General features: G+C 40.9%; 1 protein-coding gene across 9 annotated transcripts in view; it reads right to left on the bottom strand.

Annotated features, from left to right (window-relative positions):
* Positions 1-1962: 1962 nt before the first annotated feature.
* The window catches only part of ralgds (ral guanine nucleotide dissociation stimulator), a 69970-nt gene continuing 54740 nt past the window's right edge, over positions 1963-17192 (bottom strand). For 4 of the 9 annotated variants that reach the window (XM_074639492.1, XM_074639487.1, XM_074639486.1 and 1 more), the window contains exons 4-19: positions 16938-17188; positions 16494-16618; positions 14984-15199; positions 14754-14857; positions 14551-14635; positions 11319-11396; positions 10522-10608; positions 10378-10410; positions 10104-10225; positions 9870-9965; positions 9495-9726; positions 9148-9222; positions 8772-8822; positions 7890-8156; positions 6915-7029; positions 1963-6338 (exon numbers count right to left, since the gene is read on the bottom strand). In XM_074639492.1, the coding sequence (XP_074495593.1) occupies positions 6163-6338; positions 6915-7029; positions 7890-8156; positions 8772-8822; positions 9148-9222; positions 9495-9726; positions 9870-9965; positions 10104-10225; positions 10378-10410; positions 10522-10608; positions 11319-11396; positions 14551-14635; positions 14754-14857; positions 14984-15199; positions 16494-16618; positions 16938-17188 (2113 nt within the window). In that variant the 3' untranslated portion in view covers positions 1963-6162. Of the gene's footprint in view, positions 6339-6914; positions 7030-7889; positions 8205-8771; positions 8823-9147; positions 9223-9494; positions 9727-9869; positions 9966-10103; positions 10226-10377; positions 10411-10521; positions 10609-11318; positions 11397-14550; positions 14636-14753; positions 14858-14983; positions 15200-16493; positions 16619-16937; positions 17189-17192 lie in introns of all 9 variants that reach the window. The other 5 variants (XM_074639489.1, XM_074639490.1, XM_074639484.1 and 2 more) reach the window with 5 other exon arrangements.

Raw genomic sequence — 17192 nt, 5'->3', positions numbered from 1 at the left:
CTCGCACAGAATCAGGTCACAAAAAAAAGGTACGTCATTGTCAACACGGGCTACGACCACGACGACACACAAATCGGTCCAACATCAACCTCATCAGCACAGAAACGCTCGCGGGGTTAATTCATTTAATCACTTAAAGGTCCACTCGTGTGCACACACTTATAGTAGAGATGGAGCTGCTGCAGAGACGCGTTACTGTGTTCACCTGGGAGAACGAGGAATCACTGGAAGAGACATCGTTGTTTTAATTAAAGGCCTGATGATGTGAATGTTTTTGTTCCAACCAAACAGAGAAGGAGCTGATGCTGCGTTCAAGGTGTGTTTGGAAAAGTGACCAGTTTGGTTTAGGACATTACTGACCCTTTAAAAAAAAATAAAAAACTATATAATTGTAAGATGTCTTCAGAAGAAAGTCTGAAAGTACTGAGAGACAAACTAGTTGGTTATGGGTTTTTCATGGGAGTTGTTGATAATAAGACAAATATAGAATATTTTTCAGGAATCTGTAAACAATTAAAACTTGACTGTTTCAGTGTGAACAAAAGTGTGACATTAACTTGCAGTCATCCTGTTTAACTCTCTTGTATATGCTTTTTACTAATGTAGAATGTTCTTAACTATTGTACATGAAAACTCTGATGAAAACTAGCCTCTCGGCTCAACTCGAGTACATTTATATTTGTTTGAATGTGGATTAATGAACATCGTCCCTTTTCAAATGAAAATTAAATTAAATTAAATAAAATTAAATTTGCTGCAGTGCTTCTCCATAGTCTATAATCAATTTGTGATCAAGTAGGAGATACCAAAACACTTTTTTACAGACGACGTGGTGAATTGAAGGTCCTGTTGTAAAAACAAGTTGCTAATATATCACTGAAGTAAAGCTTTACACTGTTTGTAACACTCTTAATGTTTGTTTCACTGCTCTGTTGGGTTTTCACCATAATTAAAGTGGTTTTCATCCCTGAAACTTGGCCAAAAATAAAACAAATATATCTCAAAGTTGGTGTAAAATGTTGAGCAGCAGTGGGAGGAAATATATTACGTAATAGTCAACAGGTTATTTAATTTTAACAATGTTCTTAGACCATAAACTGTTCTTAGAAAACTAATGACACTGTTGACCACTTTATTAACAATGTTTCATGACTAAAATGCTGCTAATAAAGTTACTGAGTTTCTTTGTTTCCTTCATATAATTACAACCAGAAATTTGCAGTGACATTTGTTGTCGGTGAACGCACCTCAGCTGTAGTTTGGTTGGAATAAAAACCTGCTTGATGGTTAAAAGTTGCTGGTTTTGACGGCAGAGACGCTCCAGTTTTTTTATAATATTTGCTAATTTGGCAGCTGTTTGATCCTGAAAGACATCAAAGAACATTAAAACATGAAAAATAGTTTCTACAACAGCTTCATCTGCAGCTCCGGACAAACACCTTTGCTTCAAGTTTCTTGGACGCCAGTCTAATTCTCCACAGGGAAACGGGTCCGGACATCGTAGTGTTCTCACCCCTCTTTTGTTTTCCAGAAAAATGCGACAACAGTAAACATACAAACTTGTTTTTTTGTTTTTTCTCTCACTGTGAAAGGCAAAGATCTGTTAAAAGCGAACCCTTTTTCTCTTTTTCCTGGTTATTTTTGGCACATGGAGGGTCAAGCCTGTCGCCTTCGCTGCTCGCCAACAACATGAGCGAATGGGCGGTTGTATGTTCACTACGACACCATTAAGAGGGAGCGTGACGTTTTTTTTTTCTTTCTATTTTTAGTTCACAGTGCTCGACATGACGCGCCAATCAACAGGCAGAGAGGGGCAGAGTGAAAGGGTCAAAGGTCACAGTGATCAACAGCGAAGGATTTCACGCCACAGTGGCACGAACAACATCCACGACAGCCGGACGACGTGCCTCCTGCTGCTCGCCACCATATTGCTTTCGCAGGTTTCTTTTTTTGGGATGGAAGGGGGGGGGGGGGTCATTCATTTGATCGTTAAGAGAATTATGAACTTCATGCAGGTGAAAAAAAATAACAAAAAAGGCAATACATGGTCGCAGTGCAATCCAGGCGAACGTAGTATCGTAGTATGTCGGTGATATGAACAACTCAGAAAGAATCCAACCTCAGATATTCAAAGTGTTTTTGGTGAACCCACTTTCCCCTTAATCAGTCATTTCCTACATTTCCCAGGATGCTATGCAACATGTTTATGTGCAATAACTATCTTATAAACTACAGTCGTAACCGAGAGTTACTTTCAAGGCCAAAGAGCGTTGGATTACAAGGTGAAAAATAAGGACACGTTCACAATTTGCACATCCACTGTGTAGTGTGTGTGTGTGTGTGTGTGTGTGTGTGTGTGTGTGGAAGCTGGTCCTGCTGGATGCTATCAGAGTTCAGGCTAACGTTAGCGGTTCTGTGCTGCTCTCTATTGGATTCGGGAAAGTTTACACTCCTGCAACTGCAGCCAGTGTTACCAAAGATAGCATTACGTTTGTCAGACATGCTGGTTCGTCCTCATCTTTAAAGTCAAAAGATGGATATGCATTTCATTACATTTTTCCTCATCATACTTATAATAGTAGGACCAATAACTGAATACAAGCTGTTTATCTATTCCCATGTCTTTTGCATGGATCATCAACAGGTGAGGATGTTGACTTTTTGCCTTAAGCTTTAAGCTGCATTCACACCAGATCAGGCGTTGCAGCGATTCGGCGTAGGGTTGTGCGGCGGTGTGGGAGAGTCACTTTAATGACCCTCTGACTGCGATGTATTAACGTCTTTTGTTCCATCATGGCTGGGCTGTACAGCTCCGGATCGCCGGTTACGTGACTGATTTCGAGTTGCATTTCTCCAAAAGTTGATTCTGTTTCTACTTTTTTTGCTGATGCGTTTTTTTGCGGCACCCAAACACACTACCCCCATTCAAGTGAATGGGATAACGTGCATTTTCGCCGCAACGTCTGATCGGGTGTGAATGCAGCGTTAAACATGATATTGTGTATGAAGCATAAGTGCGTATTTAAGAGCCATTTTACAGGGTTCTCGTTTTAAAACAAGTTAATAGTTAGCTTATGTTAGCACAATACGGCTGACAAAATCTGTTAGCGACAGCTGTTATTTCAGACGGCAAAATCTACGGCCGCCGGCTGGAAATGAGAAGCTGCTTTTGTCTACTTTTGGGACTCATTGGTTCAGAAATAACTTTGAATTTTGAGGGTAAAACTGCCACCTTCGAGGTCATTGTAAACTGCATATGTGCTAACGGGGTTGGGGCTAAGCTAACGGGCAATAAGACAGATAATTAGTGAGTGTTGTGTGCAAACAGAGAGGAACTGTGCAGAATCTATAAGAGAAGCCCTTTAAAAATGACTGTTGTATCCGTGGGAATAAAAGAAATATGCACCCTAAAAATGGAAAGTACATCACCAAAAACTGCTTTTTAAAACAGTGATAAAAAGTGTTTTAGGTTGGATTTTTCCTTTTCAAAGAAACAGATCATGGACAGCACAGAAAGAAGAGAGAGAACAGTTTGTTCCCTCGTGTGCAGTTCTGGCAGCATCACCGTCGTTCATCTGGGCTCCTACGCGCTGTGTTTTCACCGCCTGATTTAAGGAGCTTTTCTGTATTTTGACAACCTCTCCAGATCTGGAAATCATAAAAAAATCGTTTCCACACTTCCTGTTAAGAGAGAGCAGCGAGCCCAGAGAGGAACGACTCTGCTGTCATCACCGGCACGTAAACCACACAGCCGACGCCGCGAGAGAAAAACGTCCTGCAGGATAAATCAGCAGGACTCGTCGGCTGCGACTGCAACACACAAGCCCGTCATGGCACATTTGGAAAGCGGTTACTGATGGATATGAAGGAGGATCCGCCATGTTGGAAGACCCACTAAAACACAGTCCATCTCTTCTACCCGTTTAATAGTAGGGTTAAACCAAAACATCAGTTTGCTGTTGCAGAAAATGTTGACTATTGTTATTTTGGTGATAAAAATCCTCACTGACAGAAAGAAACCTGAGAATCTGATAGAATATCTTATTTTATGTATATTTATTTTTTATAAATTCTTTCATAAATTGCCTTTTGTATCCCAAAGTTTCTCTGCTGCAGTATTTCAGGAACACAACATATTATCCTGAAATAAAATTAATTTAATTTGATTTAATTTAATTTATTGTTGTTTTAGCTTTTAGTTTTAGGGTCAAAATGTTTTTCAGAGGATTTTTCCAAAGATTAAACGTTTAATGAAATGAATATTTAAACTTTTTTAATCATATTACATTTTTTTTTTATGAAAATCTATTTTTTTTAAAGGTTTCACCATAGTGTATGGAAGCCCATTTGTGCCAGAAAAAGAAAAAAATAGGAATGATACTAATAATCAATAATGATAACATACTCATGGGTAGAGCTAAAATAATTAGTTGATTAATTTATTTAATTAATTTAATTTATATCTCATAATTAAGTATTTTTTTAATTTATTTTTTGCCTGTTTGTTTTTCTTTTCCTGGCAGGAATGGGCTTCCATATAGTAGACTGAAAGATTAAACATGATTTTACAAGTATTTTTTTTATTTATCATTTTATTTTTGCCTGTTTGTTATTCATGTCATGGCAGAAATGGGCTTCCATATAGTAGACTGTTTGAAAGATTAAACATGATTTTTCAAGTATTTTTTATTATTATTATTATTTTATTTTTGCCTGTTTGTTTGTCTTTCCCTGGCAGAAATGGGTTTCCATATATATATAGTAGACTGTTTGAAAGATTAAACATAATCTTCTGAAAACAGCAATCATGAACTCACTCAGCAGGTAAGAAGAGACGTTTCTGTCGTCTTCCAACATGGCGGCCGGCGGTCAGAAAGAAGAGAAAGCAGTGAAGCGATAGCGGATAATTAGCAGCACCATATCAGAGCAGAGAGATGCAAAAAAAAAAAACAATGTACAAAGCAAAATGAAAAAAAATATGTTGATATCGAGTCTATTAACAAAATCTCATGGTCCGTTTCAAAAAGAATATACTGCACAGTCGGTGTTAATTGATATATACACTCAGTTTGTTCTGTTTTCAGCTCACTTGTTCTTCCCTTAGTGTCCCGGTCAAGTGCGATCGAAGGACGGCCACCTCCTTCCCGGTGTAGTGGTTACGATTCATTAATAACAAAGAAAAGATGTGATTCATGGCGGTGCCCCACTCGAGTTTCACTTTCCATTTCAGACTACTTGACCTTTTTTTTTTTTTTTTTTTGTTCGTAACATGGCAGCGTTCAGAAGTTAAAAGAGTTCCCTCCACGTCGGCGTCGCTGGTGTTAAAAAGCTGAAACGAGTCCCAGCGTCCACAGAGCGGAGAGAGGTCAGTGCTGCAGTCCCAGAAACACTGTCGACATCAGCGAGGCGGGGGGCGTGGGCGGGGCCAGACGGTAAAGGCGGCGGTACACTCACAAGAAAAGTTTCCCTGAAAAAATAGAAACACATTCGAAACACCCAGCTGTTGCGCACATCTGCTGCTGCGGCGGCTTCGTATTGTTCGTGTTATGTACACTCCGGGAGGCCAAGAGGGGGGCGTGCATGAATCTGAAGTACGGGGGATCAAGGCTGCCGATGGACTTTAAAAAATGTTTTATCGAAGGTGCAAAGAGGCTCGAACAAAAAATCTTTTAAGAGCTGACGAGTTAAGATGTAAACAGTTGTAAACAAAAAGTTATGGTCCAGGAAATGAAATGGATCCGCTTCTCCACAAGTCGCGACTGAGTTCGACTGGTTCAGCCACCGAGCAGCGAGCAGCGGCGCCCGACACCGACGCAGCTAAACATGTCCTTTTTGTTGTCATGAACTCGCAGCCTTCAACAGCTTCTATCTGGACGTTTTTTCCCGCGTCACACTCGGCCTTTTTAAAGTCCTCGGAGGGTCCTGATGACGCGACAGCTGTTCCTGCTAAGTGCTAAGGTGCTCCTCTGCTTTCTGCTAATCCACAGAAAGGTTGGTCGTTTATCGCGTCTCCTCGTCTCGGTGTCTTTGTCCAAACTCAGACACCTCAGGTTAGTTTGCCTCAAACACACCCGAACAACAAATGTTTCTCCCCTGAGGAGTGAGAGACCAGAGAGGGTTAAAGAGGGGGGGTCGGAGGGGAGGCAGGAAGTGGTTTTCTCCTCAGAAAATCCCTTTAGCGATTTTCAGTCCCTTCTGTTTCATGCGAGGCAGTGTGGAACTGGCCACGTTCTTGGCCCGCATCGGCCGCGCCAGGCCGCGCTTCTTCAGCACAAAGTCGTAGTTGGCAGTGGAGTTCATGGCGTAGAAAACGTTGGCGTTGTCCGGGATCCGAAGCTCTGCAGGACGAGACGAGAGAGAAGAAGAAGAAACAACACACAGTCAGTCTGAAGTATATATCTTTAGTGATGGGGAGAAATTAATTAATGAATCTAAAGAATAAGAACATAATGATTTATTCATCCCTGATATGTACGGAGGCCCCACAGTCACAAAACATTACTCTGTTTAATCCACAGAATAAAATCATAATAAAATTATTACATGTTAATCTTTGGGGGCCAAATTTGAGATTTGAGAATCTTGAACCCAACGACATGCTGTAGCTATATTAGATTACAGATGCTATATTTATATTTGAATTCATCCATTGCTGAGCATATGCTTGTATTTTCTTTCCCTCTTTCCACTGGGCTCTGAGTATATACAGAACTAGAAATACATAAACCACAACGGGGCTCAGAGTGTCTTAAAAAATACAACTACAGATGACTCTACTTGAACCCGTCCACGGCTGGGTTCTTTTCAAATGTAATTTATTAAGACGTTTCTGTCTCCTAATGGTCTGCAGAGCTTCAGTCAGATCTTTGTTGAGACAAACAGTCAGAACCTTTTTTAGTGTTTTTAGTTTCTACCTTTGTCCTCAGTGATTTTCTGCATCAGCTCGTACTCGTCGGTCTTCTCTCGCTCCAGGTTGTGTTTGATCATCGCCTTCCGGATGACGGCCGGAGTCTTGTCCTGACTCGTCACCTGAATCAAAGGGAGCAACGTCAAACACTCGTATCCCTGTCACTGTAATCTACACAAAAACAATGTCTGAGTTTCCACAGTGATAAAATGTCAGACATAAAAATTATATTTCCTTCCTGCTGTTTAATATCGTTTCCCTGAATCAGAAAAGTTTAAAAGTCTTAAAAACTCTGACCTTCACCGCAGTAAAATACATTCAGTTATATTCCTGTAAAAGCACCCAGTTTACCAAATGTCAGACTTTTCTGCAAAGTACTGAACTCTTTCTTTCACTCTTCTTCTTCATATTTCAGAAATTAAACTTGTTTTGCACATATACATGTTTTTCATTAGTTTTTTGATTTAAAAATAATTCACCATTTACCAAAATTTGATGTTGTTGTGCTGCTGTAGTTTAAATTTGGACCTCGGCAAATAAACAATTTAGTTGTTGTTTTGGGTGTTTTCTTTCTAATTATCAACTAATAGTTGATCATTTCTTCAAATAATTTTACAACCTATTATGTGACCAGAAAACTGAAGTTTCCTCGAGTTAATTCTGTGTTAAAAAGAGACTCTAAGACATAAAATGCTGCAGGAATTAAAATATAGGGATAAAATATAACATATATAGGTGGTACTGTAATTACAAAGTGGATAAACTGAATGTAAACAGGAATGTAGTAGATGTATATGCGTAATGAGAAGTAATAAATATACATATAGAGATGTTAACAGATGGTAAACAGTAGTAAAAGTATATAAAGGTAAAGTGACATCTAGTTTTTGTTATTATTCTTTATTATATTCAGCAGATTGTGATTATTTTATGCTCATTGAATCATCTTGTAGAACAGAAAGCCGTTGTTAAGTGAACTCACCAGGATGCTCTTGTACATGTTGCCGTTCTCCACGTCCAGGCTGACCCTGATGATGCAGCAGTCGTCCACCTGCTGGTTGTACAGCGGCAGCGACAGAGTCGAGTAGTTGGACACCGCCGACACCGAGCGCTTGTGCGAGCGCCCGGCGGACAGCGGCGTGGAGGAGGAGACGGAGGAGGACGAGGCGCTGCTGGAGCCCGAGGCCGAGCCGGAGCTGGAGCCCGTCCCGGAGGTGTCCAGAGACGACAGAGACGTGCACTCCCAGAACTGAACGGGAGAGCAAAGAAGAGGCGGTGAGGACATCTTCATCTTCATCTGTTAGCGTTTGGATTAAAGGAACAACTTTATACTTCAACATCAGGTTACTTAAAGTCATAAAGAGTACTGCTCTGTGTCACAAACTGGGGCAGTGGAGTTTAAAAGATGTTGGTGTTAACCAGGTCTAATGAACAGCTGTGAGATTGAGTTGCATTATGGGAAATGTAGGATACAGTGGTTTACAAGCTAGACTCAATACCGAATTCACACCGGGCAGCGGCGAATGGAGCTCGCCGCAATAATTACATTTTTCTGCAGCCGGGAGGCGTGTTCATGTGTTTCAGGCTTTGGCCGCACTTCACCGTTAAAAGTTAAACATTTCCCAACTTTTAGTTTGGCCGCACTTCGCCGCAGAATCAAACGATCGCAGCTCGCCGCAGGCCGCACTTCGCTGCTGCTCTGGTGTGAATTTGGCGTAAAAGTGAGAAATAAAGATATCTTGGCCTCTGCTGCTACTAATTCTTTTCTTTATTTAATCTCTCTCTCCGAGCTTTATGGAAGTAAAACATTAATCAGCTGACCCTTTAACAGATGAATAATTTAGGATGTAAAATTTCACAGTACCCAAATGTGATGTCTCCTAATTACTGGTTTTGTCGGATCAACAGTCCAGAACTATGTTATTAAACAGAAAAAACAACAAAGGACGACATTGGAGAAGCTGGAACCAAATAATGTTTAATATTTTTGCTTATAATTGGTGTATTGGTGGCTCTAAGATGAAGGAGATCAGGAGATCACCAGTGTTATCTGGATTCATCCTTCAATCCTCCAATCTTTATGCCAATCCATCCATCCAGTAATTATTGAGATATTTAACTTTGGACTCAGACAGTGTATATAATTATAGTTAAAACATCATTAATATGTTGTAATATCTATAAACACACCTGATCAAGTTTAAGGATAAAAATATGAATAAAAAAGTGAAACTTGTTACCGTTGACGTTGTATCTGCTGCCGGAGCTTCTCGTCCTAAAGCAGAGACGGTGAGTTTCACTGAAGGAGTCGACGTCTGCAGAGAGAGAGAGAGAGAGAGAGAAGTATTGTAGTATAGTTGTATTTTATGCAAAAATCTTAATTTTTAGAGTAACTAAAGCTGTCAGATAAATGTAGTGGAGTAGAAGTAGAAATTGGCATGAAAAGAAAATACTCAAGTAAAGTACAAGTACCTCAAATGTGTACTGAAGCACAGTACTTGAGTAAATGTACTCAGTCACTTTCCACCAGTGGAAAATCGTCTTCTACTGGATTAATGTTATTCTCTGTCTCGTCCTCGTTGCATACCTTTCTCTCGTGTCCCTCCGGAGAGTCGGACAGGAAGCTGGCATTCACGTCCTCCAGGTCTGAACCGCTGGAGCTGACGGAGGTGACGCTGAGAGCGTCGCCGCTGTCCCCCCCGCCGCCGCCGCCGCCGCCGCCGCCCCCGCTGCCTTGGTACGGTCTGTAGTGCGAGTGGTCGAAGGACTTGGAATGAGAGCCCGGGGCGCTGCTGCAGCCGGCCTCCGTCAGCTGCCGGCTGGACACGAAATGATAACAAGAGGAAGAGTTTTAAACAATCATGATACCAGAGCATAATGTGGCTGTTGTAACACATGTGGACACAGTTTAAGTATAATAATAATAATAACAACCGCCCTCCCTCTCAACGCCGTCACTTACTCGCTCCAGCGCTTCATGATCCCTCCGTTCTTCTTGGCTCTGAGCGTGTTGCTGGCCGACTCCGACAGAGGCTCGATCTCACAGGACAGGTTGTAGCTGCAGGAACAGGAAGTGATGACAACGTTATGTTATGAGACCAGGGCGATCTTGTATTTGTTCCCTTGTTACAGCTGCATTTTGTCATTTATCCTGATACCAGCTGCATATTTTTACCAAACAAAGAGACGGACTAACCTCTCCGCCTCGCTGAGCTTCTCCACACCGGCGAACCACTCCCTGAAGTGACTGTCCTGAGTGAAACTGTAGTTGTTGGAGGCCAACTGGAGCAGTTTGATTTGAGCGATCACCTCAAACTCCTGCAGGTAGAGAGCACAGCAGGAAAAGTATTAAGAATAATAAAAAAAAAGTCAGATTTGTTTTCATCTGTTTGTCTGTTCTGAGCTGGAAGCCACTTTGCTATGTTTATGTTTTTCAGATCATTACAACCAAACACAAAAATGTATCTCACCTTTCTTCTCTTCTCGAAGTTGATTAGACCACCCTGAAAAAAAAGAGATTAAAAAACATGAGAAAGGTAAAACTATAAAAATCTGCCAAAGAGGCATTACAAAACAATATGTATGACAGTGAAACACCACGTCGGGTGTCTGACCTCGGTGTAATCCTTCATGGCAGTGTCCATCATCACCAGGTCGGTCAGGAACGTCCCCAGGTAGGGAATCGTCCCCTGCATCACTCCCTGTTCACAGAGGACAGACGGACAGACGGACCATCAGCTCAGGTAAAAAACAACTCTTTAATGTAGAGTTACTTAAAAAGAAAAAACGCTCTCTTCAGGGTAGGATTAGTAAAGTTAGAGAGGCACAGATATAAATCAGATAAAATCTGATTAGGTCATTTATCCTAACCTAACGGCTAAATATTTTGAAGTAACAAAACTTGTTATGTAAAAATGCAGCTTTTTTGTTAAAAAAAAATAGTGATAGTAATAGTAATAATAGATAATTAGAAAATAATAATAAATAATACAAAAAATGCAAAAAATAAAAAATAAAATAATACTACTAATAAAAAATAAGTAAAAGTAAAGATAAAAATGAATAGATAAATATGTAGGGTTGATGCAGATTTAAAACCTTGTCCTGTTTATGTTCAGATGATGAATATAATTCAGAGGACGGAGGACAGAGGACGGAGGACAGAGGACGGAGGACGGAGGAGACGAGGAGACACGAACTAGAGAAATGAGAAGAGTGGAGTCTCTTTCTGCTGGACAAACTGCAGAGACTTTACTGGCCACTAGATGAGGCTGTTGCAGCTCGTTGTTCAGTGTTGGAGGCAGCAGGATGAGAGTGAGTATAACAATGTGAAGCAGGAGAGTATTTTAGAGTAGAAGAAGAGTACAGAAGGATCTTAATCCCCGCTGTGGTTTTAGTTGTGTGGACTCACCAGGTCTCTCTGCTGCTGGTGTCTCCTCTGAGCTCGTTTGGGGTTGATTTCCAAAGTGGCGAACTTGGAGGTTCCCTCCTGCAGAATAACAACATTACAACATGTCTACGTTAAATATACAAAGAAATAAACTACAAATCCTGTCGCACATTTCACCTACAGGACTTCATTACCCGCTAGCAACCCAAACACGTCTGAATGAGAACATCAATAAAGAAGCAACAGCATGTGTTTCCTGTCAGCTGACAGAACCATGAATGTTTATATGAACTGTAGAGCAGCTGCAAAACACTTCAGGCTTTTCAACAATGTTTAATTTAACTGTGAAATATATCTCTGGTGTGTCGCAGGGCAGCACAACTTGAATTAAAGTGAATAAACTCCAGCGCATCGCCTCATTTAAAGCTGGTTTATATACTGAATATTTATGATGTTTCAGGTTAAGTAAACCAAAACACTGTAAATAAATAAACCTAGTTTAAAAAAGACAAGAGATCCTACTCCCCCCTTTAATCTGTAGCTAGTTTAGTGAGTTTTGGCATACTTAATAACCTGCCTAAGCATTAAACAGAAATATATTATTATAAGTACTATTTATGGCCTTTAAACGTGCATGAACAATCATTACAGTCATTAAAAGCATTAAAATGATCATGAATGTGACCATGCATTCTCATGCTGAACGTTTTCTCCTTGCTGCTGAATTTCAGAGACCAAAAGTGGGGTAAAATCCACCTCCCAGTCACATTCCTCAGGGTGACGTAACGCTCGGAGGCCCCCTGTAACTCGAGCTGACCGAGTCAAGTGAACGCAGCGTGGCCCGAGCAGATAGAGCAAGACGGAGGAGACGCCCCGAGGTGTTCTTTTACACGGGCGTCAGATCAGCGCCGTTATCTACACCTGCCAAGGGTTTCCTCCTAATCTTGACGTCAGCGGGGATTCCCTCAGAGGAAACCCGCACAAAACTACTATATACTGTATATATAGTAGTAGTACTCTGCATATTTCTTAATGTAAAAAAAACTACTTCTTTAGGTTGTAGCTGGCTCAGTTTTAAAGCCAGAGTGAAGATACTGGTATCATATGAAACTAAAACCTGATGAATCCATCGGTACCAACCATGTCATACTAGCTTGTCATGAAGGAGGTTAAATAACGCTCTAAATTTACGCTACATTTTGGAGAGGAAAAACTAACATGTCCATTTTCAAAGGGGTCCCTTGACCTTTGACCTCCAGATATGTGAATGTAAATGGGTTCTCTGGGTACCCACGAGTCTCCCCTTTACAGACATGCCCACTTTATGATAATCACATGCAGTTTGGGGCAAGTCATAGTCGAGCCATGTTATGATTTGAGCATATTGTTTTATGCTAAATGCAGTACCTGTGAGGGTTTCTGGACAATATCTGTTATTGTTTTGTGTTGTGAATTGATTTCCAATAATAAATATTTACATACATTTGCATAAAGCAGCATATTTGTCCACTCCCATGTTGATAAAAGTATTAAATACTTGACAAATCTCCCTCTAAGGTACATTACATTTTGACCTGATAAAAGATGTGTGATTAATTTGCGATTAACTATTTTAATTAATTGAAAGCCCTACTATTAATGGAAACTGTAACTCCTATTACTATTCGTTGTCTTACTTCTATTTGGGGGATGATCATGCTCTAAATTTGGGAACTAGAGCTCCGATTAGGGCTTTGGGGGATGTAAACAGGAAGTATAATATTGCCTCAACTTGACCTTTAACTTTTAGCTTATATTTCTTTACATTTTGGCAAATTGGCACATTAAAAATATGCCGAATTAGCTATTAGCAGCTCCTGTTTGCAGTGTACCTATGGATGTTTAGACAACTATCACTGGATTACTTTATTGCTGAAGAAAACTTAAAAACGTGATGATTCTCAGACGTTCTGTAGTTATAAGAAGCATCTTTTTTCTATGATTTCTAAGCCAATGTTTGTGGAGGTTTATTTGGCTTGACATAATTTAAAAGTGTAAATCACACTGAACATAAAAATATGTGCATCACGTCTGTGTGTTCAGATATGACTGAGTTATGATTCTGAGAAGAAGTTAGAATTTCGACAACAATTGTGGCCGTCAAGCCTGCTTCATATATTAGTTGGTTTTGTTGGTGTTGAAATTTCACTCGTTACGACATCAGCAGAATACGGAACGTGTGTTCAGTCGTGTTCCTCATCACCGGCTGTCCTTGAACTGCGTAGGTGTCGACGTCTCTCTGCATTAAAACTCCATGAATCAGATAAATGATGACAGCCGTCTGTCAGCTGCACGGAGCCGTACCACAGGACATCATGAGTAATATGTAGTACAATAATAATATATGGTACGTGATGTTCTCCCTCTGCAGGATGTTCCTCTGCAGCTGTTATGAAACAGACGTCAGGAAATCCACCAACGGACAGGTCACCGAGCCATACATCCTGCTGCTATCACCTTATATAACGCACACAGATTGATTGATTGGTTGGTCTGTTTAGTTTTTACTTCTCCTCGTCTCTGTGCTTTTATTCTGTTTTCTGCAGCTCCTCTATCTCATCATTAGTAGTATTATGTTGTGTTTACTGTAAGACTGTTAGAGCTCTGATCACTGAACTGCACTTACAAGTCTACTAGTGTTGCACCGTATACCGATACTAGAAAAGTATTGCAATACAATGCCATTAATAACAGTACAATACCCAGTTTTATTAGTACCGATACTTAAAGAATTTGTGTTGTCATAACAGACGTATTTATGAGTTGGGTCCATGTGCGACGGCGGGGCCGTGTGTGTGTGTGTGCAGCGAGAGCAGCGGCGCTCTACTTCCACTCGCTTTAGGCATAGTGGCCGTGTTGTTCTCTCATATGCACGCTGCAAATACAGGTGCTTTTGCTGTCTATTACTTTTCCTGATGTTTTAGGTTTTTGCTGTTTTGTCCGGAAGCAGCTCGTACGGTGCCGGAGCCAAATCTGAAAGCTCAGATCTAAAAAGAAATACTAGAAATTTGTATGTTTTATTTGTATATAGTTATTAGTAGACAAGCAGAGATCATTTTAAAATCTTAAAAGTAGTATGTGAGTGAAACTGGTTTTTATTACCTCCATTTACTACGCAAGGAAGAAATTGACAAGCTACAACATGTTTGATATTTTTCATATTTAAAGTCACTATTAAAGAGGACGTGTGTGCTGTTGAGAAGCGGTGACCCACCTTCACCAGCAGCTCTCGGCTGAGGGAGTAGTTGTTGTCGTCTGAGAAGATCTCGGACAACTCGCGGAAGGTGCGGAAACTCTCCCTGCAAACAGAAACGGAGGTAAGAAAGAGCACGAACAACGAACAAACAAAGATCCCCAAACGTACCCACCGCCGTCAACAATATTCAATCTGTGCAAATATATTACAGGGAAACGTACCGTGACACTTCCTCCCATGTCCTCTTCAGGCGGTGGATGGCGTTGCACTGCAGGGCGGAGAGGATGGCTCGCAACGAGGAGAAGTTCTTCAGGATCCGACACTCCTGAACGCAACGGGAACAATCACCCGGTCAGAAACAGATACAACAACACCGAGCTTTAACTTTAAAGGAACAGTGTGAAGCATTTAATATAATATAATAAATGTAAAACAGTGCAAATAAAGTCACCCGAGCCACGTCGATCCACCTCTCCAGCAGCCGGGCTCTCTGGTTGGGCTTCAGCGTGGGGTTGCTCAGGCAGGTGGTGATGACACAGTTGGTGACGGAGTTGAACTGGGCCACGGTGGCTCTGATGGTGGGAGCCAGGTGCTCCTTCCCCTTCTTGTCCCGCTGAGACCAGATCCCCCCCAGGCAGTGGTAGGGCACCACCTTCTTAAACAGATCCTGGACAGAGACACATGTGACATATTAACAACACAGCATGAATACGATGATTACATTCTTCACTTTAAGGACCAGACATGTACTTTAGAATATGTGGTTTCATGCAGAGGCTGTTTTAAAAGGTAATTTCACACAGTTTACTCATCATTAGGAGGATTCATCAGCATGTCACGACACTTGTTTGAGTTGAAATAATTAAATGAAGATGAATAACGTCTTCTGTGAGGCTTTGTAAAGGATTTTAAAAGATGTGGACAAAGAGGGATGCTCACAAAATGATGCTATTACGGGAGATGAAGAATCTCATACTGGAGGTGAAGATATCTTTCTCTCTGTTGCATCGATTTTTAACAATTTGTTTTTACTCTGCCTCCCCCGACTTTATGGATATACCTCTCTGAAAACTCTCCTTTGTGGTGGTTTGCGGTCGTTTTCTGTATTAAAAAATGTAGTTTAAAAGGCTGTTTGTCTGACTCTAAAAGAATCAGATGACTGGGCATCGTTTAACACCAAAGCTTCTTTAAATGCACTAAAAGGGAGTTTTTAAAACAAATAATTGTGACCAAAAGGAATTAAATAAATATTCACTGTGAAGGATTAGCAATCTCAAGTCTCTGCAGACAGATTTTTATAAGGTACTGAAATGCCCTAAAACCACAGAGATGTGCAGAATGTGTGATTTGAGGTTAACGGGCTAAAACATGCAAAAAGCTTCAGCCTTTTATTGCAGCAAAACTGTTGTTTTAAAAACCTGTTTTCATCAGTTTATTGTTCCTGTAAAGCCTGTAAAATATTTAATTTATAATCAAAATGTTCCAGATACATTATTTTTGTTTGACTAATTAATCAATTCACTAATCATATCAGTTCTAGTTAGATGTTTTAAAGGTGTACTGTAAAGGTGAGATGATTAGTTGATGACTAAACTATTTTGATAATGAATCATTTTAGTATTTTTTTTTTTTAAAAGCATAAATACCAAAGCTTCTCTGATGTGCTGCTTCTCCTTGTCTAATGTGTGAACTGATTATATTTGTGTTTAAAACGTCTGGTCGGACAAAAAAAAGACATCTGAAGGTGAAACTATGGGCGTTTCTTCACTGTTTTTGAACATTTTATGGACTAAACAATAAACCGATTAATCAAAAGATATAATTGGCAGATTAATTGATAATAAAAAATAGTTGCAGAACCTAAAAAAAACTGTCTTGGAAACTCTAGAGAAGAGTGACTGTACTGCGGAAGAGAACAGAGGTTGAAGGAGACATCTGTTGATAAGGGAAAACATCCTCACCGCGTCCATGAGCGTGAACTGCTCCGCCACCATGATGGGGTCAAACGACAGGAAGCTGAAAGCAGGAAGCTCGTCCTCGAAGCCACTCTCTTCCTGCGTAGCGAAAGGGCAGCCGATGTGTTCCCCTGAAGAGATTAAATCAAAAACATCAAAACACTGCCTCAACCTGAGCTCAACATGAACACAGCTCCTGCACTTCTGCTGTTTCTCATCCTTCCTGTGACCTTCTCGCTTGTTCCGTGCTCAATCTCTCGTGTGTTGACAGCGACTGACATCGAGTCCTTATCACTTGTACAACCAAACTGTTCTTTACAGAGACATGTGAACTGACATTGTGTCTACGGCTGCAGGAAATGTGGAGCTGTACATGAGAGGACAAACTGTTTGTACTTTGCACAAGATTCATTTACAATCAAAAAAATAATCCAGTATGTCTCCCCTGACCCCATTTTCCAGGAGTCCCTGCCCTGCTGTTGTCCCTCTCCTGTCCTGCCTTCATACCATCAGGATCAGGCTCACACTGATGTCGGCGGTGGAAGTGGGCCAGCAAGTTGCGGGCGCGGCGCTCCAGGTCCGAGCCGGGGAAGTGGTGGTGAAGGTAGGACATGAGCTGGTGAAGACAGTCGTAGGTCGGAGGACTCCAGAAGTCCTCGGAGTACTGGTCCAGCCATGCGCCAAGGATGGACGAAACGGTGCTGC

This window comes from Sebastes fasciatus, chromosome 6 (assembly GCF_043250625.1).
Source record: "Sebastes fasciatus isolate fSebFas1 chromosome 6, fSebFas1.pri, whole genome shotgun sequence".
NCBI lineage: Eukaryota > Metazoa > Chordata > Actinopteri > Perciformes > Sebastidae > Sebastes > Sebastes fasciatus.
Note: the sequence above shows the minus strand (reverse complement) of the source record. Positions and strands in the feature narration are given on the sequence as shown.